The sequence below is a fragment of the Rhinopithecus roxellana genome, chromosome 21, assembly GCF_007565055.1.
Source record: "Rhinopithecus roxellana isolate Shanxi Qingling chromosome 21, ASM756505v1, whole genome shotgun sequence".
Classification (NCBI taxonomy): domain Eukaryota; kingdom Metazoa; phylum Chordata; class Mammalia; order Primates; family Cercopithecidae; genus Rhinopithecus; species Rhinopithecus roxellana.
In genome coordinates, this window is record NC_044569.1 from 38929127 (window position 1) to 38954708 (window position 25582).

Genomic DNA, 25582 nt, shown 5'->3' on the forward strand with positions numbered 1-25582 from the left:
TCCCTTGTTGGCGAGCTTTCTGAGCACCTCCGTGCTGGCTCACCCGCGTGCAGCTTTCCTGAGTCAGTGGTGGCCTCAGGCGTTGCTGTCTCCCACAGGTTGCTCTGGTGCAGTGGACAGAAAGTGTGGGCCTCACGCTGGTCAGCAGGGACCTCACCTCCATGCAGCTGAAGACCCCCAGCGGCCAGGTCCTCAGCTTCTGCATCCTGCAGCTGTTCCCCTTCACCTCGGAGAGCAAGCGGATGGGCATCATCGTCAGGGTGAGGCTGCGGCAAGGGTGCCATGCGATGGCTTTGGACATTACGTTTTCAGGCCTTTTAGACACAAATTTTCCCAAAAGAAAGTTAAATATTTACTCAAGTGTTTTATGCTGTTACAGTTTTTTTTTTTTTAATGAAATCTAAGCTGATAATCTGTGTTTGGGAAGCCACTGTGTCTCTAGTGAGATAAAATAACTCTCCCAAGTCAACCTAGCCAGAATCAATAATGTGGGATTTATTTATTTTTTCAAATCAACAACTAAAGCTGTTTCGATTTCAACAAAAATAAGAAGCCAAAGAGTTTGACTTTTGAACATTGATTTATGACCATAAAGTTGCCAAAATGTACCTTAATTTTTTTAGCAAACACCAAAATCATGTCTTGGAAGTTGACTAAACAATGAAGCATTAAATCCAACTGTAAAAGTGTAAGAGAATGGATGCAACCCAAATCATACTCATTAACACGTTCAGACCTTCAGCCGAGCGTCTCAGGATGCACAATCCTGTTCTCAGTCCTGCTGGCACTGGTGCTGAAGAGCAGGACTAGCTCTCTGTGTAGAAACACGTGTGAGTAGCTTACCACACAGGAACACGTTCATAGGAATTGAATTGCTTTTTCCGTTATGTGTTTTATTAGACTAGCAGTTATTTGCACCAAGCAATGCAGCCTAAATGTGCTTCTGTTGATTGTTGTTCTGTGATAGGACGAATCCACGGCAGAAATCACATTTTACATGAAGGGCGCCGATGTGGCCATGTCTCCTATCGTGCAGTATAACGACTGGCTGGAAGAGGAGGTATGTGAATGATTCTCCACGTGGTTCACAGTGTTTTTGTGAACTTGACTGAATAGATGACAGAAAAAGGATATCCTTTCCCCAGCTTGTAGACACTGGTATCATTGGATAAATTGAGAGTCAAAATGTCAAGCCAGATGCTGATGGGAACCACATAGGTTGTCAAACACAGTATCATTTTGTACTAAATCATTTTAAACGCTTACAGCTCTCAATTTCATAAAGAAGAAAGGGCAAGAGTCCTGTCTATTTATTTATAAATAGTTTACTTTTTTTTTTGAGACAGACACTCTCTGTCAGCCAGGCTGGAGTGCAGTGGCATGATCTCGGCTCACTGCAACCTCCACCTCCCAGGTACAAGCCCACCTCCTAGGTTCAAGCGATTCTCCTGCCTCAGCCTCCCAAGTAGCTGGGACTACAGGCACATGCCACCAAGCCCGGCTAATTTTTTTTTTGTATTTTTTAATAGAGACGGGGTTTCACCATGTTAGGCAGGATGGTCTCTATCTCCTGACCTTGTGATCTGCCCGCCTTGGCCTCCCAAAATGCTGGGATTCCATGCATGAGCCACCATGCCCAGCCAACAGTTTACTTTCTATGTGAATAACAATCATTTTGTTTTGTGGGTGAGTGCATGTCAGTCTATACAAGTAGGTCCTTACAAAGAATATTTTGTTTATAATAGTGAGAAATAGAAGGCATTATCAATCATTCATTATTCTGAAATAATACTTTATATGTAATCAAAGTTATATTTTAATGTATTTCTTTTGTAACATAAATATTTGCAAGGAAATTTTCATTAGAATTTTAACCTGATGCAAATTTGTGCATAAGATTCACCTAAAATTAGAACATAAGATACAAATAAGAAGCAATCCCATATTTCATTAAATTCTCCTGAAGTAACCAGGATTTGTGGGTCGTCTTATGAGATGGTTTTGTTTATCGTTAAGCTTATGTATAAACCAGTGGTTGGATTTCCGAGGAAAGCAGACTGTTGGCATTGCCGTCGACACGGCCCTTTTTGCTGTGTGCGTGTTGCTGTTGGAATTCACAGTCTCTCCTCCCACCCTGGGACCTCAGAGACGGTCTGTCCGTGCAGCCTCCACACCCCAGTGTTCACGATGGTATTGGTAATATGAATCAATATCTCCTTCAGGGCTCTTTAATTTAATCAGGGACATGAATAAATTAAACTCCCTGAAGACCTAGTAAAGTACCATAAAAATTACTTTTGGTCATAATGACGTGCAATTATTGTAAAATACTTGTTTAACTTATTTAGCTTTATGAGGTCAAATCAATAAATGTCTTGCAACAGACAGATAATGTCAGTATGTCTTTCGCAAAGGTAAGTCTATTAAAAATTCTATGCACATTTATTTTCGCAACATTGTATTTTCTTTCCTTGGATGAATTGTTGTCCCCTTCGTCAGTGCCTTTGTTGTGGTGCTACTGCAGTAGGAAAGCCTCTCCTTTATTACAGACTAAACAGGACAGCAGGCTCTTCGAGCGCGTTATTCCGCTTCCTTCAGGCTCCTCCAGAGCTGAATTCTTGGCTGTCAACTTGTGTTCTCCAAATGTTTAAAAAAAAAAAAATTTCTGTGATCACATAACAAAACCAGTTTTTGCAAACCTGAGATGTAAGAATATGTGAGTCTGTGAACAGACTTAAAATAGTGATGTTCTGGATAGCTGGAGGTGTTGAGGTGATTGGCTTCCTTCCCTCTAAACACAAACTTGAATTAGGCCCTGGACATTGTATCGTAAAGGAAACAAGCACAGGTGACCCTAAACAACACGAAGGTCAGGGGCTCCAACCCCCCGCACAGTTGAAAATCAGCCTATCACTTCGGACTCCCAAACATATAACTACTGATAGCCTCCTGTCGACCGAAGCCATACCAGTAACAGGGATAGATCAATTATCACAATGTGTATGTTATGTGAATTGCATTCTGCATTGTTACAAGAAAGTAAGTTAGAGCAAAGAAAGTGTTATTAAGAAAATCATAAGGAAGAGAAAATGTATCTACTCATCAGCAAGTGGGAGTGGGCCATCGCTGATGACCTTCTGACCTTCTTCCTCACCGTCTTCACCTTGAGGAGGCTGAGGAGGAGGAGGGGTTGGTCTTGCTCTCTCAGGAGGGCAGAGGCAGAACAGGTGAAGGAGGTGGAAGTGGAGGCAGGAGGCGCAGGCTCATTCCACATAAGCTTTACTGAAAAAAATTTGCGTAAAAGTGGACCCACGCTATTCAAACCCATGTTGTTTAAGGGCCATCTGTAGCTAAAATTGGGAATGACAGGAGGTATAATGGATGACAGCCTTGCCTTTGTAATTCACAGTAATTGTCACCTCCTTTGTCTCCTGTAACACATGACCCTATAGAGGTCACTATTCCGATTCCTACACAGGAGACGGGAAGAGACACAGCTGTTGGATGCATGAAGAGGGGTGCTAGACCCACACCTCTCCTCCAGCCCTTCCTGCCATCCCTGCAGCCTCCAAACCAAAGTCAAATCCAATCAACTGGATGAATTAAAAAGAAATTGCAAAAAATCTGAAGAGTTCAATAATGATTATTTGCCTACAAATTAACCTGGATCAGCAGATACAGTACACTGGCTTCATTAGAGTGGGGCCTCTCGTGTGGAGAGCTGCCTGTTTCCCAGGAGAGATGATGGGTGATGACAGGGTCTCTGCGCGTGACTGGGGGCCTGTGATGTGCATGCGTGCACCATGATGTGTTTCCAAGCATGTGGGTGTGCCTGGGTGGTTTCTCAACACTTCTCCTGGGCAGTGCTGAGAAAGGTCAGATGCCCAAAGTCCCAGCTCCCTGGGCCGCAACTGCCCATCTCTGGCTTTCTGTTGCTGCCTGCGGAGCTGGCCTCTCCGCTGCACGTCCACCCTGAGGTCTGGCGGAGCTTTCCTTAGGGGCACTGTCACATTTCCTCTCCCGACCATGCAGACTCTCAGTGTTCAGTGCAACCTTGCACAAACCAGATTTACTAGAATTTGATCTTCTTTTCTGTAAACAAATGTTGCTAATTAACTTATTTAGGATATCTTTGCTTAAATGTCTGCATTATCAATGTTCACATTTTTAATGTTTTAAGTATACATTGAAAATAATGTTTTTGATTAGTTGTTCTCTAGCTATAATGTAGAGCTCTGTTCTCCTTGGAGGTTACCAAAATAGCCTCTAGAAGACCTCTCCTCTCGCCGTGGATCATGGTGGCAGGGCAGGTTTGCAGCTGCACCACCTCTGTGGGGCTCATTGTGGGCCATAGCTGAGTTGGGAGTGTCCACCTGAGCTGCAGAAAGTTCCTGGGGCTTCAGGAAGATGTGATTACCACTGATTTCTTTGTATTATCAACCCTAATGCCAGAGACTGCTGAACCTGCCAGAGACAGGAGCGTTATAAACATTGTTAAAATTTGGAAGAGTTCCTCAAATTTGAAGTTTAAGAGGAAGTCAACAACAACTGGATGGAGAGTCTTAAGCAGCCAATCTTTCAGGACCTTCCAGAACACAGACAAGCCCTGTCGACAGGGAGGGTTGCTGTTAAAGCATCTTAAAGTATGTTAGCCCTAATAATTGCTAGGCCGGGCACGCTGGCTCACGCCTGTAATCCCAACACTTTGGGAGGTCGAGGTGGGCGGATCACGAGGTCAGGAGAACGAGACCATCCTGGCCAACATGGTGAAACCCCGTCTCTACTAAAGATACAAAAAAATTAGCCAGGCATGGTGGTGTGCACCTGTAGTCCCAGCTGCTGGGGAGGCTGAGGCAGGAGAATGGCGTGAACCCGGGAGGCGGAGCTTGCAGTGAGCCGAGATCACACCACTGTACTCCAGCCTGGGCGACAGAGCAAGACTCCATCTCAAATAAAAAAGTAGAAACTGCTAGATTCAAAAATTGATAGTTTGGACAGTTATATAGCTTAGTGTTCGTTACTTTGTTTTTTTAAATGTACTTTTCATAGAATACACCACAACTTTAAAGCTTAGGCATACCTCACCCAGCACTTAGTAATCAACTGTAAGGTCCCTGTGTGTCCCTGGAAGAGGGCCCCGCTGTCCTGAGCCCTGTCCTGGTCCACACAGCAGAGGGGGGCGGAGTTGTCTCCTGACAGCCCCAGCACCCCCTTAGCTGTCCGGGAGCCTAGCACCCTCCCATCCCTGCCTCTTGTCTGCACCCCCCAGACGTTGGCCTCTTGGGCAGGACTGTGTGTGCTCACAGCTAAGTCGTGGACCTGCCTGGGCACCCAGGAAACCACCAGAGCCCTCCTGCCCATGTCTGCCCAGTTGCCTGCACCGCCTTGTGCCGGGTAGGAGGCCCACTGGTGCCCTCCTGCCCACATCTGCCGGGTCGCCCACACCGCCTTGTGCCGGGTGGGAGAGCGGGCTGGGTTTGTTTCTTCACCCTGCCCTGCAGGCACACATGCTTCATGCGTCTATTCCTGTGGCCCCGCAAGGCCTGTCCCTCTGGGTGTCCTTCACGTCACCACAACCATGTGAGGGAGGAACTGTTTTCACTTTGCACACAAGGAAATGGCATAGAAAGCGCAGAGTTCCAGAACCGACTTCTGCAGCTCTGCCAGATTCTCTCTGCTGGCTATGTGGAAGTGCAGGATGTAGCTATTGACTATGAGCATTCTCGTTCAGGCCTTTTAAAACCTGACCCTTGTTCATGTAAAAGGAACATGGCACCTGTCAACCTCTTGTGGACATCAGGGTCTACTTTTTAAGTACAGGTTGAACTTCCAGGACTGGGATGTGTGTCACTGGTATGAGCAGTTTAACTTCGAGAGTGTTACCTCCGCACAGGTTTGCTCCTGCACCACCCCTCTGGGACCGGTTTGCGCCTTGTCCCAGAGAGCCTGTTTCTTCGCCCCATCACCAGCTAAAACTGTTGCACTTTTACCTCGAATTGGAAAGTCGTATTTTTTATTTTGACGCCTTCCCTGACCGTGAACACGGTTAGCCCTGTTTCATGTGCCCATTGCAGGCGTTTCCTTGTCTTGCTTCAACACGCACATCAGGCCCCATGACTCCTGCAGGCCCCCCTGCTCTGGAAGCCGGAATGCAGGGTAAGGCTCATGAGCTTTGGGATCTGGCCGTGTCCCCACCAACCCCAGCTCTCACCGCGGCCCTGCACTCCTGCCCTCTCCTCCATCACTGACTGCACTTACTGCACGTGATCGGCTGCCCTGCAAGGCCAGTTACATGCATGTTTAAAATAGAGCAACAAGAACTTACACAGATTCACAGGGTTAGTCCCAGAGCAACACTCTTATGAGCCCATTTCTATTAAGGAGGAAACAAGCACAGAAAAATTAGGTCATTTGCCCAAAAACACAGAGTCTGTGGTAGAAACAGTTTTCAGGCCCAGCCATCTGGTTCTAAATCCGTGGTATTACAACATGCCAGGGGGTGCACCTCTCCCCCGGTGCAGGAGCCCTCCCTGGCACCAGGTGCTCCCCTCGCCCCGTCCCCAGCACTGCCATGTGCACCCTCCGTGTGTTCTTGCTACATGCAGTCTGGTGTCCACACTCTGGAGTGGTGGTGTTGAAGGATTCAGGTTATGTTTTCTTGAAAAGCCCGTGCTGTGGTAAAAGGAAGCTCTGCCAGGCACCAGGGGAGTCCACACGGAGTGCGCCCCAACTCCTGTCCAGTGTCTTTGCCTCTCGAGTGAAGGGGTTAGTAGGATTCGAGATACCAGACGGGTCGGGAGGTTAAAAGGATGCATTGTATGTAAAGGCGTCCCTCTGCTGAGTCGTCTCTGGCCTTGGTGATGAAGGTAGGCACAGGACATGAGGGCAGGGCACCAATGGTCAGAGTGTGGTGCTACCCTGGTCCCACACACGGCTGCAGGGGCTCTGTGGGGCCCACCTGTGACTCGGCCTCTCCTTTTCCAGTGTGGAAACATGGCTCGCGAAGGACTGCGGACCCTCGTGGTTGCAAAGAAGGCGTTGACAGAGGAGCAGTACCAGGACTTTGAGGTGAGCTGACTCCCAGCCATCTCATCCTCCTACGACATTTCCTTCCTTCTGCTGAAATTAGTTCTTCCTGTCTGTATGAAATTAGAGCTGGGATTGCTGTAGTCTAGGAGTGAAGGCAGCTTCACTCAGCAGGAGCATGGGGTGATCCTCTCTGCGTTTCTGTTTCTACCACTTCTCCAGCCTGCTGGGAAAGGAGTGTCATAGAAGCAAAGAAGTGCCAGTTTCCTTAGAATTGTGCTAGATAACTCCTAAGTGATCACAGTGCGGTCGAGTTGAGTACACATAGAGTATGTGCACACAGGCGCCTCCCCGACTGTCCCCAGAGCCCGTGCAGTCCAGCTCTATGGAGTACACACGTGGAGCACGTACACACGTGTGCACACAGGCGCCTCCCTCTCTGTCCCCAGAGCCGATACACTCAGGCCAAGCTGAGCATGCACGACAGGGCCCTCAAGGTGGCCGCGGTAGTTGAGAGCCTGGAGAGGGAGATGGAACTGCTGTGCCTCACCGGCGTGGAGGACCAGCTGCAGGCAGACGTGCGGCCCACGCTGGAGATGCTGCGCAACGCCGGGATCAAGGTACCGTGGGCTCACCTCTGCGGGTGCGCGCTGCTTGTGCTGAAGCAAACTGCTTTTCCTTGGGCACGCTGATTTGTGAAACTCCTGTGGGGTCATGGTTGTGAGCAAGCTCTGTAAGCAAAGCTGCTCACGAGCTCCCCTCCTTCCTTAGGGACGTCTGCGCACACAAGTCCCCACGCCGTCCCTGCTCCAGACCTTCCTCTCCACACCTCTTCCCTCTCGGGATACCCTGGCCTTTCTGAAGAGGAGCCCTGGTCCCAGCCCTGGCGATGTCAAACTCCCACATGCCATTTCCCAGGGATGGTTGTGAACCCCCCGACAGGATGCATGGGGCCAGTGCCCGTCGCCCTGGCCACCGCCAGCCAGGCGTCTGCAGCCATTCCTGGGTTGGCTGGCACTCATGTCCTTGCCCCTAGCCTGTCACAACCCCACACCTGGCAAGGCTGGGCCGCAGTGTTCTCTGTGTAACGTGGCCTCCTCTTGCAGGGGCCTGTGTGCCTCCCCTGTGAGCACTCACAGCTCCGGGTACGTCCAGTGTGACAGCATGTGTTCTGTGAGGATGGGAGTGCGTGAGAACTCAGGCCTCATGTGGGCTTTGGCTTGATTCTTGGTTAAATTTTGCCACATTTGGAATCATCTCGTGCTTCAGGGCATTAGAGTTGAGAATATAGAATATTCAGACATGCACTACATCCATTTTATTGATGTTTTTGAAGAAATAATGCATCCACATTGTCACAAACTCAGCACAAAAGGACACCCAATGGAAGCTGCTTCTCACTGCTGGGCTCAGCGGCAAGAGCCTGCCCCAGAGACGCCTGGACATGCAGGGAGGGGCAAAGCTGCTTGTCCTCCCTCTGGCTCTTCGTTCTTTCCCAGCACCTTCTCCGTAGCTGGAGGACACCCCCTCCACCTCGGCTGTGTGGCTCATGCCCCACCCACACCATGCTCCCAGCAGCAGTGTCCCAACTCCCAGCGGGCAGTGCCCACCTTCCTTGTGCTCACCAAGGCAGTGCCGCGTCTCATCCAGCTGTGTGGTCCTTGGCAGTTTAAATATGGTGTCTGCGAAATGTGAGTGTTTCCCTTGGATGGGAGAGGTTAGGCATCCTGGCCATGCTTCTTGGTGGCTTCCCCCAGATGCTGTGTGGCGGGGCCCATGCTCCCTGTCTGCCGACCTGCTCTCTGGCTCTTTCACTTACTGATGTGTCCTCTTCCTACACAGGGGAAATTAGCACCTGTGGTGTAAGTTTTATTTTTCAGGAGCTTTCCTCACATGTTCTCATTGAAGCCAAAAGGTCAACTGCAGATTGGTTAAGATAATTTATTTTAGCACTACCTCAAGGACCTGGGGCTCAGAATGGAAAAAAGTGTAACTTAGTTTTCAGAGAAAAGCTGCATATCTAGACTAAAGGGACGGAACTGTGAAGGACAGTGTCAGAAGTCAAAGCTTTGCCAACTTCAGATAAAAAATACATCCCTCAAGCTTCAACGAAGATGCTGTGCCATGGACAGAAAAGGGGCAACTGTTTTCCTTGCTGTCTAGAGGTCTGCATGGTGAAGAGACTTGTAAGAGTTAATGTCCGTCTGAGATCGCAGTAGGAAGTGTATCATGATCACAGTAGGAAGCATGTCATGATCTCAGTAGGAAGTATGTCATGATCACAGTAGGAAGTGTGTCATGATCGCAGTAGGAAGTGTGTCAGGAGGCTGTTCATATCCGACTGAGATCACAGTAGGAAGTGTGTCATGATCGCGGTAGGAAGTGTGGCATGATCGCAGTAGGAAGTGTCTCATGAGGCTGTATCATATCCATCTGAGATCGCAATAGGAAGTGTATCATGATCGCAGTAGGAAGTATGTCATGATCTCAGTAGGAAGTGTGTCATGATCGCAGTAGGAAGTGTGTCATGATCGCAGTAGGAAGTATGTCATGATCGCAGTAGGAAGTGTGTCATGAAGCTGTATCTGGTTTCAGAGTAATTGTTCGTGTAGAAATTCAAAATTACAAGAGAACAATTCTGACTCTGAAAGTTTAGATTACTAAACTTAATTGTATTGTATAGCCAAAAAGTTGAATAAAGAAGTGTGATTAATGAGAAGCAGATGAGCTGGGTGTGGTACTGTGTGCCTGGGATCCCAGCTACTCAGGAGGCTGAGGCGGGAGGTTCAGTCGAGCCCCAGAGTTCATTGCAAGACCCATCTGTAAATCGACACGTGAATGAGTGACCAGATGACCCCTGCATTTCACTGTAACTTTTTAGTAAACTTCACCTCAGTCTACTTCTTACTTTATATGTGCTAGACTATTAGTATATTAGTAGTGTATATTAGTAGTGTATTAGTATATTAGTAGTGAATATCCCTTGTATTAAAATTTGGATCTTTGCATCAATTATTTGCTAAATTATATGACTTTGTCGAGTTTTGCTCTTTTTTCTGTACATTATGTAAAGTCTGACTTCAGATGTTCCTCTGAAACTCGAAGGTGATTTTCAGCGGGACCTCACTGTGTTTCCTGAATCCCACTCAGGTTGCCGCAGTGCTAGTTCTTCTTCAACTTTGTCATGATAATGTGTCATAATCTTAGGTCCAATAAATGAATGTAAGTCTGTAAAATAAATACAAAGCACAAATCTTAGACATTGAGAGAGCCACAGGTGGAGCGTGCTTAAGCAGGTAATCAGTACACTGTCGAAGTTGTTTTTCTGCTTCCTGTTTCCAAAAATGCATATTTCAATATAATACATACGAAATCTGAGAAATTCAGCGAATGAGAATATTAGTGGAATTTCTTTGCTGTTATATATATCAAATATCCTGATATGTATTAAGTATCCTGATATTTTATTGTCTAGGGATACATATATACATAAGATGTGCATGGGTATGCAATTTTTAAATGTAAAAATGCTACTATTTAACATGTTTTATATGACATAAACAACTTTTGGCTTGACTATGGGCCAGTTACCCATTGAACTTCCGTTTCCAACTTAAAAACTAGCAAACTGCAGTAAAGGTCTTCATGAGCCTCCCAGCCTGGCAAACCGTGACTGTGTGCTGCTTTGGCAGGCCTTTGTGCTTGGTGTGGAATGCTGTGTGGACGACACCTTTGACACTCACAGCTATCCTTATTAGACCTTGCCTGCGAGTGCCGGGCACAGGTGTTACTCACGTGCCTCCAGATCTCAGCTGCTGTATCTACACATCACTGTGCTCTCACTTGTTCTACCTTAAGCAAGTTCACACACCGTTTAGTTGTGGTTGGATGTGTGTAGCGTGACCTTATTGAAGTCTGCGTTGCCGATTCTTGTGCAGCCATCACCACCATCCCCTCCAGAACTGTTCCATCTTCCTAAACAGGAACTGTCCATCTCCCCATTCCCCTTCCCCTAGACCCTGGCACCCACCGTCTACTTCTTTCTCTATGGATTGGATGGCTCTAGGGACCTCATGGAAATGGGATCAGACAGTGTTTGTCCTTTTGTGACTGGCTTCTTTCACTCAGCATAATGTCCTCAAGGTTGAACCACATTGCAGCCTGTGTCAGAATTTCCATCCTTTTCAAGGCTGAATAATACTCCGTTGTGTGGATGGAACACATTTTGCTCATCCATTTCTCTGTTGACGGGCACCCGGCTTGCTTCCACCTTTTGGCTGTTGGGAATTATGTGAGACTCAGAGATGAACATGTCCTTGTCTTGTTGAAGTTCACCAGTTTAAATTGCTTCGTAGATATGGATGCTAACAGGCGATAAACTCGAGACAGCTACTTGCATTGCCAAAAGTTCACATCTGGTGTCTAGAACACAAGATATTCATATTTTCAGACAGGTAAGTATGTATCTTAATCACTTTGAATTTTTAAACGTTTATCTCACAAAAATAAAGCCTATTGTTTTTGTCAGAATATATGTTGTTATTTATTAATCACTAAATGTCTTTTTAAAAAGAAATATTGTAATTTTTTTAATTTATAAAAGCATGTTAAAATAGATATTTTTAACCACATACATTAATAATGATCAAAAGCTGCTTTTTGACAGATTGAACAAACTCTAAGTTCAAAAGTATTTTTTGGTTATACTATTAGTATTATTTTTTGCTATTTTAAAAGAGGCATACTGCAGTTATTTTCAATTTGTAAAAATATATATTGATAAAAAATTACGTTTTTCTACAAGTTACACGTATTACATGTTGTCCAGAAGCTGCTGTTGTGAAACAAGCTATAAATACAAAATAGGAATGTGTTTTTAATCACTGCCATTTTCAGAGCAAGTGCTGCCTTAATTAGTTCAAAGAAAATTGATAGAAATGATCTAAGTTTATGTGTTTACTGTATGTATTAGTTATGACTAAATTTAATTCAAACAAAAAATAAAAATTTCTTGTTCTTGATTGATGGTGGGTGAACAGACATTCTGTGTCTGCGTCTGTTCTAAATGAATCGCTTGCACCTACAGAAGGAGTTATTTGAATATAATTTACATGTAAATGTAGTTTGTTTTGAAGCATCAGAATCGCAAATTAGGCCCTGAAGACTACTATTTGCAATTAAATTATTAATGCTTCTGATAAAACTTCAGATCAATTTTTGTTGACTTTTCAGTGTTATAGCACCACAAATTAAATTTTTCACAATAAAACCTACCTATTTAAAGATGAGTCTGAGATTGTTAATTTGAACCACATGAAGCTTTTAATTTATTTTGGTCCTATTAATAGGACTATTAATATATCATTTATTTTATGCTCCATAAAATCTCCACAGAAAGAATATGAAAAACCAGTTACATTGGTTTCTGAAACGTTTTTGTTCTAAAACGAAGGATATTTCAAGATTACAACTTAATTTTACTCTCTTAGGTTTTTTAAAAATCCCTCAGACACTGAGTAAAAACTAATGGAGTAAGTTGAAACCCATGGCAGAGACAACACGAGCAATTAAGTATTTTGCATTATTTGACCTATTATGAAAAGAGATGTATTTACATAACACCTTGGTTTGAGAGCGTCCTGTCTCTTACCCGATGCGTGGCGACGATGTGTGGCGACGATGTGTGGCGATGAGGAGCTCGGCCTCCCTGGGCTCTGGGGCCCTGTTGGGTGGAAGCCTCGTTCTGCAGAGCCATGTCCGTGATGCTGCCAGTCAGTGACTCTCAGCCATGCTGCTCCCCACACCAGCCTGCCCTGGCCTGTTGCTCTGATAAATAATCACCTCGTGAAAATTACAAGAAAATTCTTAATCATTATCGTTGTATGTTAAGGGAGTGTATTTATAAAAGGCAATTACTTTCCCAAACTATCCAGAGGGTAATTATTAACTCATAGGCACCCTTTACGTAAATTTCATCAGAGTGGTGATTCCACTGCATTCCTCACTCTAAGTTTCCTGCTTGCAGTTGCCACAAATTTGAAAATGATTTGTGTTAACTGAGTGGGTAGACACACCCAGCACTGCCGGAGGAATTGGAAAGGACCTTCTTCTGCGTCCAAATCCTAAAGCTACTTTAGTTTTAGATAATAACCCCAAAACATTCCACCGTGACTCTGCAAATAATGCCCTGTTTCTCTGTGCCTCTAACTTAGACGACATTTTAATTTGGGATTCTTTTTTCTCCCTTAATGGAGGTAACCAGTCGGGGAGAGGCACATTTGGAGCTGAATGCATTTCGAAGGAAGCATGATTGTGCACTGGTCATATCTGGGGACTCTCTGGAGGTAAGGCTGGACCCTGAGCGAGTACATGTGTGTGTGTGTGTCTGTCTGTCTGTGTCTCTGAGGCAAGGCTGGTCCCTGGCCGATTGTCTGTCTCTGAGGCAAGGCTGGACCCTGAGTGAGTACATGTCTGTCTGTCTGTGTCTCTGAGGCAAGGCTGGTCCCTGAGTGAGTATATGTCTGTCTGTCTGTGTCTCTGAGGCAAGGCTGGTCCCTGAGTGAGTACATGTCTGTCTGTCTGTGTCTCTGAGGCAAGGCTGGACCCTGAGTGAGCACATGTCTGTCTGTCTGTGTCTCTGAGGCAAGGCTGGTCCCTGGCCCAGCGTGTCTGTCCATCCCAGTGCACCGAGGGCTTGTTGAGTCGAGTGCTTTTGCCTGTCTGTGCTGTTTCGGCAGTTTCCGTTCCGTAGCCGCGGCACCTGCCACTCTGGAAAACAGCCCCACCCTGAGGAGATGTCAGAGCTGGATCTCAGCGGTTATTATTCCTCCTTTACACATTGAGAGTCTGAAAGCAGGGCTGGGTCACGGTGATTGTTACTCCTCCGTCAGACATTGAGAGCCTGAAAGTGCTGCAGGAAACCTGGAGCAGGAGCGACAGGAGCCTGTCCAGCGCCGTGGTTCTGGCTCTCTGTCCTGTCCACGTTGCATCCGCTGGAGCAGGAGTGTCCAAAGTAGCTTCATGCCTCGTTTTCCTTGCACGTGTGGCCCCCGCCTGAGAGAGCTGTGGCACCGAGGCTGGTGGGAGCCTCCCCCTGCACAGCTTTTGCACAGGCTCCTGGACTTAATCGTCCTGGACCTCTGTGTTGCTAGTGTCCCCAGAACAAGCACTCCAAGAAATCTGGCAGAAGCTGCCCCAGAACGTCACTGGGTCACATGAAGTTGTTCAAGAAAGTCACTAAGGCAGCCTGGATTCCAGGGGAGGGGGATCAGACCAGAAGGTCATGTCGTAGCTCAAATCACAGAAGATTATCGCTGGTACTTCAAGTGGAAGAACTTCCGTGGGCAGGAGGATGGTTCCATGTTATATAGAATTTCTTCCCATGATTTTTATATTTTCCCCTGTCCGTGAGTCTTGTGAAATGATTCACAGAATACTGAAAAGATTGAGAATGGTTGCGTCTGTTGGCTTTGCTCCCGTGGTTTTGCACTTTCTGCATTACACAAATCTGGGACAGTGTTGTCGACCATAAGACAAAATAACACAGGCTTTGTTGTCCAGGTTTGTCTAAAGTACTACGAGCATGAATTTGTGGAGCTGGCCTGCCAGTGCCCTGCCGTGGTGTGCTGCCGCTGCTCGCCCACACAGAAGGCCCACATCGTGACACTGCTGCAGCAGCACACGGGGAGACGCACCTGCGCCATTGGTGAGAGCCGCCCACCCCTCTCACGGGGAGGTCTCCAGAGAAACGCGCAGGCTGACATTGATGGGCAGAGTTTGTTCCATCTCTAAAACTAGACTGATTTCGTCTCCATTCATGGAAGTTTCTGAAATAGCTGCTGTTGGTAACAAATGAAAAACATGATGATGGATGGGGTTTTATTTTATCTCACTTTTCTTGCTTCGCAGGTGATGGAGGAAATGATGTCAGCATGATTCAGGCAGCAGACTGTGGGATTGGGATTGAGGGAAAGGTAGGTTCCCCCTTTTATCAACACATCAGCACACACTCAGCACACAGCACACATCAACACGACTCAGCACATGCTGGGCCACTGCACACTCAGCACCTACTCAGTGCACGTCAGCACGTGCTTAGCGCACACTCGGTCAGCACACATCAGCACGTGCTTAGCACACAGCACACATCAGCACACAGTCAGCACACACTCCACATGCTCAGTCAACACACATCAGCACGTGCTCAGTGCACAGTCAGCACACATTCGGCACACACTTGATCAACACGTGCTCAGCGCGCACTCAGCACACTCGTTTAGCACACTACACACGCTCGGCACACACTAGGTCAGCACACGTCAGCACGTGGTCAGCGCATGCCTGGTCGTTTTACACCGAACACATACTCATTGCACGCTTGGTCAGAACACATGCTTGGTGAATGCACACTTGGTCAACACGTGTGTTCAGCACACAGTCAGCCAGCACAGCCTAAAGAGCCTGGTGTGTCCCAGGCACTGAACTGTACATTTGAGTGGAGGAGGAATTGGTCAGAGTCCCCTGCTTCAACCCCACATTTCATAAAGACGATCCTGCCACGTGCATTAGAGCCCAGCCCTCGGCAACTTGCTGTTGGCGGAGTGGCATGCAGGGAGGTGTCACTCTTAGTCACCTGCCCTAGGTCTCAGCTCAGATGTTAGCAGACCCACCAGCGAGCCTTTCCGTGGCCTCCCTCCTGTTTCCCACACGCCATTCTCTGTGTGGTTGCCTGTGTCTCCTGGCTGAGCTGTGGTTTGAGGTTCGTCTTCTGTGCCAGACTTATCTGTGTTACGCTCTCTTTATCCACAGTCACTTAAATATTAATACAGACACACCCAGAAAGACCTGGAAAATTCACCCAGCTCAAGCAAGCGTGGCTTTTTCCTTGGCTGCTTCCTTTTGTAATGCCTTACAACAGAATTGTGAAAGAGGAGATAGATTATTTCTTTAAATGTGGAAAACGGAGAATTGTCTTGAAGAAGCCCAAGATGGGCCAGGCGCGGTGGCTCAAGCCTGTAATCCCAGCACTTTGGGAGGCCGAGACGGGCGGATCATGAGGTCAGGAGATCGAGACCATCCTGGTGAACACGGTGAAACCCCGTCTCTACTAAAAAAAAAATACAAAAAAAACTAGCCGGGCGAGGTGGCGGCGCCTGTAGTCCCAGCTGCTCGGGAGGCTGAGGCAGGAGAATGGCGTAAACCTGGGAGGCGGAGCTTGCAGTGAGCTGAGATCCGGCCACTGCACTCCAGTCCGGGCGACAGAGCGAGACTCCGCCTCAAAAAAAAAAAAAAAAAAAAAAAAAAGCCCAAGATGATAGGGGCGTCCTCCCGCAAGGCTGGCCCACGCTCAGATCACAAGGGAGTCCTTTGACAGGGCTGGCCCGGGCTCTGCGGCTCTGCTGACTCCTGTGACACCCACAGACTGTCGGAGCCGAGCTCTCCTGAAGCGCTTGTGAGAGCCTGGGCTGGTGCTGGGGGCTCTTCCTGCCCCTGTGCCTAAGACCACAGGACCTGTCCCTATTGACGTAGCTGAAGCTCTGGAAGTCCTGCAGAGAACTTCAGTCTTTGTCAAATGTAGGCTGAGTTCTACAACTCAGCTTTTGGAGTCTGATTTCCGGTGTCCGCAGTGTTTGAAAGGCCCCGTGTGCTTTTCTTTCAGGAGGGGAAGCAGGCCTCGCTGGCGGCCGACTTCTCCATCAGGCAGTTCCGGCACATTGGCAGGCTGCTCATGGTGCACGGACGGAACAGCTACAAGAGGTCGGCGGCACTCGGCCAGTTCGTCATGCACAGGGGCCTTATCATCTCCACCATGCAGGTACTGAGCCTTCTGTGCTGGCACCGGGGAGGGCAGCGTCCGGGAGGGGTGCTGAGTGCTGCCGGAAGTACCTGGGCTGTGCTCAGGAGGTCGCGCGGCCCCTCAGAGGCCTGGGCCGCAGGTGCTGGCGGAGCTGACGGTTGTCTTCGTCTGTGCTCTCCCTCCAGGCTGTGTTTTCCTCAGTCTTCTACTTCGCATCCGTCCCTTTGTATCAGGGCTTCCTCATGGTGGGGTAAGTTACACTCGGCACCTGCCAGCCCATCCGGGGAGGACATCTATTTTGGAAAAAAAACAAAACATATATAGAAGATGCTTGATACAGTCATCATTTAGAATGAATAATACTGATGTAAAAACAACATTTTACTTGGGTGAACTTCAGGACAACACCTGCACACGTGTTCCTCCTGGGATTTTCTTACTAGATTTTGTTTTCAAGTGGAAGCCATCATTTGTGTCAGGAACTGTGTTGGATCTGAGATTTTTAAAGGGTCCCGTGGCAGAAGGCAGAGGGACAGAGTGGCCACTGACAGGCCCTCCCGGCTCTCTGCAGGCTGCCCTCCCCTGGCTGGGGCTTCATCCTGCTATGGGGCGTGGCCAGCAGCAGAGAACAGTAAGTGTGGGGATATAGCATGGCATGCATCGAAGCAAACACCGTCAGTCTCTCCCGGGCAGGAATGGAATCTCGTTTTCAAAGATAACAGCACCAGGGCTGTGCGTGGTGGCTCACGCCTGTAATCCCATGCTTTGGGAGGTTGAGGTGGGCGTGGATGGATCACCTGAGGTCAGGAGTCCGAGACCAGCCTAACATGGCAAAACCCTGTGTCTACTAAAAATACAAAAAATTAGCCAGGCGTGGTGGTGTGTGCCTGTAATCCCAGCTACTCGGGAGGCTGAGGCACAAGAATCACTTGAACGCGTGAGGTGGAGGTTGCAGTGAGCTGAGATCATGCCATTACAGTCCCGCTTGGGCAACAAAGCCAGACTCCATCTCAAAAAAAAAAAAAAAAAAAAGTAAAGATAACAGCACCAGCGTCTTAGAAAAGGACACCAGAAGTGCAGCCGGCATGCGACGTGCATTGAAAGCTGAGCTGATTTTGCCGACCGCGCCTACAGTATCTGCCAAACAGGAACTTCCTGTGAAGGGTGAATAGGTGGGAATTTCTCTTTTCCTCCTCCTTTGTGGTTATGCCTAGAAATGAAATCAGTGTGACTGTTCGTGTTGGCAGCAAACTAAAAGCAGCCTCTCCTCTACCGCTGACCTCCCTGACCTCTGCAAAACTTATTCCCACCTTAACCAGGTTGTACCCCACAAAGAGTCTCAGAAAATACTTTAATAGTGACAGCTGCTGGCCTCAGTGCTCTCGGCATTGAACATGCTTTCATCCTCACCTTGTCCCCCCTTCATGTGTGAGAAAAGTGAGAGACACAGAGAGCTCAGGAACTTGCCTGTGGGAGGCCCAGCTCAGACCTGAGTCGTCAGGGGCTGCCGCCGGGTGCTGCTCCCCCCCGTCACGCAGCCACCGAACTTACCCCAGGTCCACAGAGAACACAGACAGAGTCCTTTCTCCCTGCAGAGCTGTCTCTAATCCGCAGTCTAAACACCATTTCACTCAACAGCTCCCTGAATCCCAGGAATTCCTCACAATTTTAGCAAAATACAGGGAAATATCAGTCTGTGCGTGTATTAGGGTTTTGATAAACATGTGAGGTTCTCTTAAGTCACCTTCTTCCCAAGTCACAATCACTGAGCGGCGCCCGCATCATCCTGAGCTGTCCAAGGAGCACTGCCATACACAGAGACAGCACGTGAGGGTCTCTGCCTTCCTTCCGTCTCCAGTCTTCAGGTCCTCTCTGTCCTCTGGCCTCTACACATGATGTCCCCTTGGCCTAGACCACTGCCAGATGTCCCCAATGTCCTTGCTTCCCCAGGAGGCCCCAGCCCCCCAACGGTGCACCTTCACACCCCCAGGCCACACAGTTGTATTTCCAGTTAGCGTCCTATTCTGCATGCTCTACAAGGACAAATCGCAAGGTATATCGGGTTCTCATACCTGCTGTGAGTTTGTCAGCGTGAACTTCAGTGTATGTGAATTTCAGAGGGCCAGACTCTGGCGGATTCTAGGCCCCACACCCCAAGCCTCAGGACAGCTGAGTTGTGGGACTCACAGCTACCAAGACTCCTGGGGCACCTGCCTCGGACTCCACATCCTTCACCTGCATGTGTTAGCACCGTTCCTCCCAGGGTATCAGGAGCCTGTCCTGTGGTCTTAAAAATCACTTTGAATAAAGTAGGTAAGAGCCAGGGGAAACCTTCGCATGTGTCTTCAGGCTTCTCTCACCCCTAGCCCTTCATCTTGGCACAAGTGCTTAGGTTTTAGACCCCTGCCTGCTATAATCACACAGGGAGTAACCCCCCTTGATCATGATCATAAGCATTGCAGACTCCTGTTTTTGTGGCCCACAAGGAAAGTGCCATCATCGGCCCTGGGCTATCCTGTCCACTGAGGCTCCCTCAGCCCCAGTATGAGGTAGCACAGGATGACACTGTGCGTCCATGGTGTCAACTTGAGCCTTATTTCATGTCTCTACGTGACCAAAGAATGTCCCAGCAACCTACCAACTCATAGCCCATACAGTTGATGGAAATCGTGGTAGGATTTGTGCTAATATTCTCAGCTTCCCATGAATTTCAATAATGTTTTCTGTAGTACTTCAAACAAAGGTGAAAATCCTAAAGGTACAGTAAGTGCTAACTCTTTTTAAGTAGGTTTTCCCATCGCCTACATCTTTACAGTGATTATTACGTTCGTGACTTTTTTTTTTTTTTTTTTTTTTTTTTTTTTTGAGACAGAGTCTTACTCTGCCGCCCAGGCTGGAGTGCAGTGGCGTGATCTCAGCTCGCTGCAACCTCCGCCTCCTGGGTTCAAGTGATTCTCCCGTCTCAGCCTCCCTAGTAGCTGGGATTACAGGTATGTGCTACCACGCCCGGCTAATTTTTGTATCTTTTTAGTAGAGACGGAGTTTCACCATGTTGGCCAGGGTGGTCTTGAACTCCTGACCTCAAATGATCCACCTGCCTCAGCCTCCCAAGGTGTTGAGATTGCAGGCATGAGCCCTTTCACCCAGCCTGGTTACTTTTAAATAGTATCGAATTTGCACAGTACTGCTGATTGCATCCTGAGTTTGAACAGTGCGCTTCTTCCTTGGAAGTCATAGAAAAGCATAACCGTTCTCACCTTCTTTCATATTTCAAAAATCATGGATTTGAAACTTTAAAAGGAAAATGTGGGGGACCATGGAGATTATTCTTTAAAGAACTACTGCTTGGGTTAGTGAGGCCTGGATGCCTGCCTCACAGCCCAAGTGCTTCACGGTGTCCCCAGCTCTTCTTTATAGTGGGCTTTATGTAAAGTAACTCTGAGTGTCCGTCACGCAAGAAATGTCTGTGACTTTCTTAAGCACTCATACTCTGAATTTGGTTAGGTGGGAGCTTTGGAGGGGCAATGCTTTTAGTTAATCTTTGAAAATAAATAATGAGTTTGCCTTCACCTAAGAAATAAATACCAAGAAGTGAGCAAAAAGCAACATGGTGTTTTTACAAAATAACATCTAGCTAGACCAAAATCATGGCTATGATAGAGAAATTGGCTCTAGAAGCTAGAGGACAGTTGATAGAATTTAATTCCACAAATATGGTTTTCATCTGTATTCATTTCATCAGCTCTGGAGGGAACTGGTGGCCGAGGTGACTTTCCTGAAGCAAGAGGCCCCAGGAACAGGAAGGACTAGGCATACTCAGTGCCCAGCAGGGAAACCAGGGAGGGACCAGGGACCTGGGGGCCACGAAGGTGGTGATGGGGAACCCTAGGGGCATGGGGAATGGGGCAGCAGGAGGGGCTGGGAGAGACAGGACAGCCTGGGGAGGCTCCTGTGACCCCCAAGCCCACCCTGCCCTTGTTCCCCAAGCAGGCCTAGGGAATGCCATGCCCTCCCCCAGAAAGAGATCTCCTAGGCCGAGTCCTCATGGGGAACCTCTGTGGGGTGCAGCATTGTGCATTTTGGCAAGCTGGAGGCTCTGAGAGAGACTCCTGATCTCATGAGCCCACAACTCATGTTCCACGAAAATGCTTTGGGAAACGCTAGTCTGAACTGGCCGGAGGTGTCTCCCCAGTGACTGGCAGCTGCCTGCAAGGATCTCACACACAGCGCCACGTCATAGCAGCCATTCCTGGGTGTGGGTCTCCTTTATACCCTTGCTAGTGACTCAGATGGAGAGCCTGTGAGCACTCTTGTTAAAGTTAGATTGAACCTTATTTGAGCACCAAGAAGGTGCATGACATTCCGAGAGAGTGCTCTGGGCAGGAGGAGCACAGGCAGGTCCCTCAGGGAGCCGTGTCCAGACTTGCAGGAATGGAAGGCTCTGTGGGTTTATCAGAGAGGGTCTTCAGAACTTCTGCTTCCAGCCGTGATTGGAATAACAGGAAACAGATTTATCTTCCAAGCCTAATCAAGTGGAAAACACGAGAAAACACATGAAACAAATGTTTTCAGACATTGGATAGGAAGCAGTGGGGACGGTGGTGCCTCTGAGAAGAGAAACAACTCTCCCACATCTAGAACCGACAGTCAGACGGCCTCAAAACCTCTGTGTTTCAATAGTCCTTGTACCTGCTATGAAGTTTCTCAGAGTAAACTTCAGTGTGTGCAGATCTCAGAGGAGGGCCAGGCTGTGGTGGGTTCTAGGGCCCCCCAACCTGTGCCCAGGTTGGCACAGACTTGCAGAGCACAAACATCATGATGCACTGAGAATAAACTGACATGATGGACTTCATAAAAATTAAGTTTTTGCTCTTCTAAAGACAGTACTAATCAAGTAAAAAGGCAGACAAGAAGGAAATACTTTCAGTACATATCTTCAACTCAACGATCAAACAACTCAGTTTTTTTTTAAGATGAAATATTTGAACATCCATCACAAAAGAAGACATAAGAATGGCCAGTAAGCACAAGAAAATGTATTTAACATCATTAGTTACCAGGAAAGATAAATTTAAGCCACAGAGAGAGTTAAGGCTCTGCCACCGCGGAGGCCAAGCTGAAAGGCCGAGCGGCGTGTTGGCAGGCGGGCAGCAGGGTGGCACTGCTGGCGAGAGTGCAGATGGTCCAGCCACTCTAGAAAGCAGACTGGCAGTTTTTATGAAATTAAGCATTCACTGTCCATGCCCCAGCAACCTCCCTCCTCAGTGTTCACCCAGGAAAAAGGAAAACACTCATTCTTCCACTCAGACTAGCACCAGGACTCTCACCACTTCAGCTGTGATGTCCACAGATTGGGAAAACACCAACGGCCATCCGCCAGGGGTGGAAGAGCTGCACTGTGTCCATCGCCTGAGACGCTGCCCTGCAGCACAGAGAAAGCAGAGGACACACTCGGCAAGGTGGGCGAGCCGCAACACCACTGGCCTGGAGAGACCCACCCGCAGAGAGCAGAGACCACCCGGAGAGAATAGCCAGGTGTTAGAGAGCTTGCGGGGAGCAGCCATTTTTGTGGGACTCGCGGCAGCAAGGGAGGCAGGAGTCTCCCACCTGGCGCATCACAGGCCTCCTCCTGGCGGGTGACGGAGATGCTCTGCGTCATGATCACACCGTGGTTCCATGACGCTTGTCAAAACTCATCACTCACATGCTGAAAGTTACACCTCAAGAGAGTAGGTTTATGAAAAGGAGGCAGCATTGGGGTTTTTGTTGTTAAAGGTTGAAGAGATAGGGAGATTTCTGGCATAAATAAAGCAAGAGTTCTCATAAATGCACATACAGAAATCGTGACCGCACGTGGTCCTTCCGGCTGGTGTGAGCAAGTCACAAGCCGCATGGCTGAGTGTCCGCATGCCTGTGTGCACGCAGAACAGGATGCCCGCCCTCGGCAGGCATTGCCAGGGGATGACCTGCCATCTTAACTCCTGGTTGGGCTCTCCTTGAATTATTTGTCCCTGTTCCTAAATCCTAAGCAGAGTGGGAGTTGTTCAAAGAAAGTTAACAAAAGTGATTAAAGATTTCGAGGGAAGTACAGCAGTGTTGTACAAGTTCAACCCAATAAATTAAAGTTGAATTTCTGGATAAAGTTCTCTGAGCATGTAGATGTTTAGTGCCCAACAGTGACCCATCAAGAAAACAGAATGTGAGCTAGACTAAAAGTACCTTAGAACAAAACGTTTCATATAGAACCCACAACAGTCTTAAAAATAGAACAGTCTGTGACCATGGAATCTCAGTCATATTGAAACAGAATATAGCCTTTAGGTATCCGCATGTTTCCAGGCTACAAGATAACGTGGTGTCATGGGTGTTTCTGGTTCTCTGCCACGGGGTCACTTTCCCAACCTGAGATAACTATGAGAACGCTTTCTCATAGGTGACAATGTCATTTAACAACAACAACAAAAAAAAAAAAACCCAGCCAAGTGCAGTGGCTCATGCCTATAATCCCAGCACTTTGGGAGGCCAAGTTGGGAAGATTTCTTGAGGCTAGGAGTGTGAGACCAGCCTGGGAAACATGGTGACACTCCATCTCTACAACAGAACATTAGCTGGGCATGGTGGTGCATACCTGAGGTCCAGGTACTCAGGAGGCTGAAGTGAGAGAATCAGCTGAGCCCAGCAGGTCAAGGCTGCAGTGAGTCATGATTGTACCGTTGTACTCCAGCCTGCGCCACCGAGTGAGACCCTGTCTCAAAAAACAAAAAAAATCCCAGCTCCACTTCCGGCCCAGCTCCACTTCCAGGACGGTGGGAGGTGGAGTAGATGGGTTCCTCCCTGCTCCTTCTGCTAAGTTGAGCTTGAAACTGTGGGCATCACACACAGAAGGCTCTGAGTGGGGAGCAAGGTGAACAGAGGGGCAAGGGGCGAGGCAGCAGGAGCTCCCCACATTTTCCAACAGCTGGAGCTGAAGGAACTGGCAGCCTGGAAATGCCCATGGGTGCAGAAATTTAAAATTTGAAAGTCCCAGCGAGGGCCCAGCCTTTCCAACTGCAGATCCATGAAAGGGGCACCGGGAAGACAGATGACTTTCAGATGATCGTCACTCTACTCCACCCAGACGCCAGGGAAGGGCTGTGCCCGCCTCCCCCTCCCCAAAACGGCAAGTGGAGAGCTGAAAGTGCCACTTCACAAGATGTAGCGACGCACCCAGCATCTCCAGGGTGACGGAATGGGAGGCAGGACTCCATCCCCAGTGTCGGGTAATGAGCCCCTCAGTGTCAGTGGAGGCCGCACAGGGAGCCCGAACCCCTGCCCCTGCACAGCAGCGAGAACAGTGCCCTCCTCTCCCCACCACAGCAGGGTCAGCACCCTTCAGAAAATTCAGTCTCATACACAATACCCGGAATGTCAAGGCTTCCGCCACAGTCCCTTGCCGTAGCCACAGTCCCTTGCTGTAGCCACAGTCCCTTGCCGTAGTCACAGTCCCTTGCCGTACATCAGAGTCCCTTGCCGTACGTCACAGTCCCTTGCCGTACGTCACAGTCCCTTGCCGTAGTCACAGTCCCTTGCCGTACGTCACAGTCCCTTGCCGTACGTCAGAGTCCCTTGCCGTAGTCACAGGCCCTTGCCGTACATCAGAGTCCCTTGCCGTACGTCAGAGTCCCTTGCCGTAGTCACAGTCCCTTGCCGTACGTCACAGTCCCTTGCCGTAGTCACAGTCCCTTGCCGTACGTCAGAGTCCCTTGCCGTAGTCACAGTCCCTTGCCGTAGTCACAGTCCCTTGCCGTACTAAGAACCAGGAAGATTTCAAGGAGAATGGAAAGACAGGCAGCAGAGGCCAGCCCTGAGACGGCAGAGACACTGGAGTTCTCCAACAAAGACTGGGAAACAGCCGTTACCAACATACTTGGAGCAAATGGCAAAACTAGAACAGCCCAGCAGACAAGACACAGCACAGAACCAAATGGAAATCTTAGAGATGAGAAATAACCCAGACAAAAAATGCCATGACTGGGCTTAGCAGCAAAATAGAAGGAACAGAGGAAGGACGCAGTGAACTGAAAGATAGAAAAACAAAGTCCTCAATATGAACAACAGAGAGAAAATTGACTGAAAAAAAATGAATCAGAGCCTCAGGGACAGCAAGATGGTAACTGTATCGTTTGTGCCGTGGGAGCCCTGGCCTCTGTACTGGTGGTGCTGTGGGGGTTCCAGGGGAGAAGGGACAGGGCAGGGCTGGGAAAGTACCTGAAGGAGTAAAGGCCGAAAACCTCCCAGATTTGGCAAAATACATCAATGTACAGATTCAAGAAAGCAAGCAAACCCCAAACAGGACAAAGTCAAAGATAATCATAATCAAACTGATGAAAACCAAAGACAAAGAAACTCATTGAAAGCAGCCAGTGAGGAGACAGGGTATGCTGGGGATAACTGGAAACCGTGCAGGCAGAGGGACTCAGGTGCTGGAGAAAGGCCTCATGGGCACGGAATGCTGCAGCCAGTAAGGGCCACTTCCAGAAAGGAAAGCAGGTGTTGGCAAGACTTGTGTCCAGCAGTGCCTGAAGAATCTCCAAGCTCAGCCGTGAAGGAGCAGTCCCATTAAGAAAAGGACAGAAGGCGCAGAGGCAGCCATCCTGTGTGTGAGGGGATGCACAGACCGCAAGCAAGCCCATGAAACAATGCCCGCATTGTCAGCCACAGAGACCACGTTAGACCACAGGACGCTCCGCCTCACACCTGCCAGAATTGTGGGGAAGAGTC

At 48.4% G+C, this 25582-nt stretch overlaps 1 protein-coding gene across 9 annotated transcripts in view; it reads left to right on the plus strand.

The window, feature by feature from the left end:
• Nucleotides 1-25582, plus strand: part of ATP9B (ATPase phospholipid transporting 9B (putative)) — a 302593-nt gene that overhangs the window by 252848 nt on the left and 24163 nt on the right. For all 9 annotated transcript variants that reach the window (XR_004055661.1, XM_030925838.1, XM_030925840.1 and 6 more), the window contains 10 exons: nucleotides 99-260; nucleotides 968-1060; nucleotides 6985-7068; nucleotides 7476-7646; nucleotides 11382-11480; nucleotides 13281-13370; nucleotides 14587-14731; nucleotides 14935-14999; nucleotides 16685-16840; nucleotides 17008-17072. Coding sequence is in view for 8 of the 9 variants with exons in the window: in XM_030925838.1 (XP_030781698.1) it covers nucleotides 99-260; nucleotides 968-1060; nucleotides 6985-7068; nucleotides 7476-7646; nucleotides 11382-11480; nucleotides 13281-13370; nucleotides 14587-14731; nucleotides 14935-14999; nucleotides 16685-16840; nucleotides 17008-17072 (1130 nt within the window). In the remaining variant the exon portion in view is untranslated. The remainder of the gene's footprint in view (nucleotides 1-98; nucleotides 261-967; nucleotides 1061-6984; nucleotides 7069-7475; nucleotides 7647-11381; nucleotides 11481-13280; nucleotides 13371-14586; nucleotides 14732-14934; nucleotides 15000-16684; nucleotides 16841-17007; nucleotides 17073-25582) is intronic.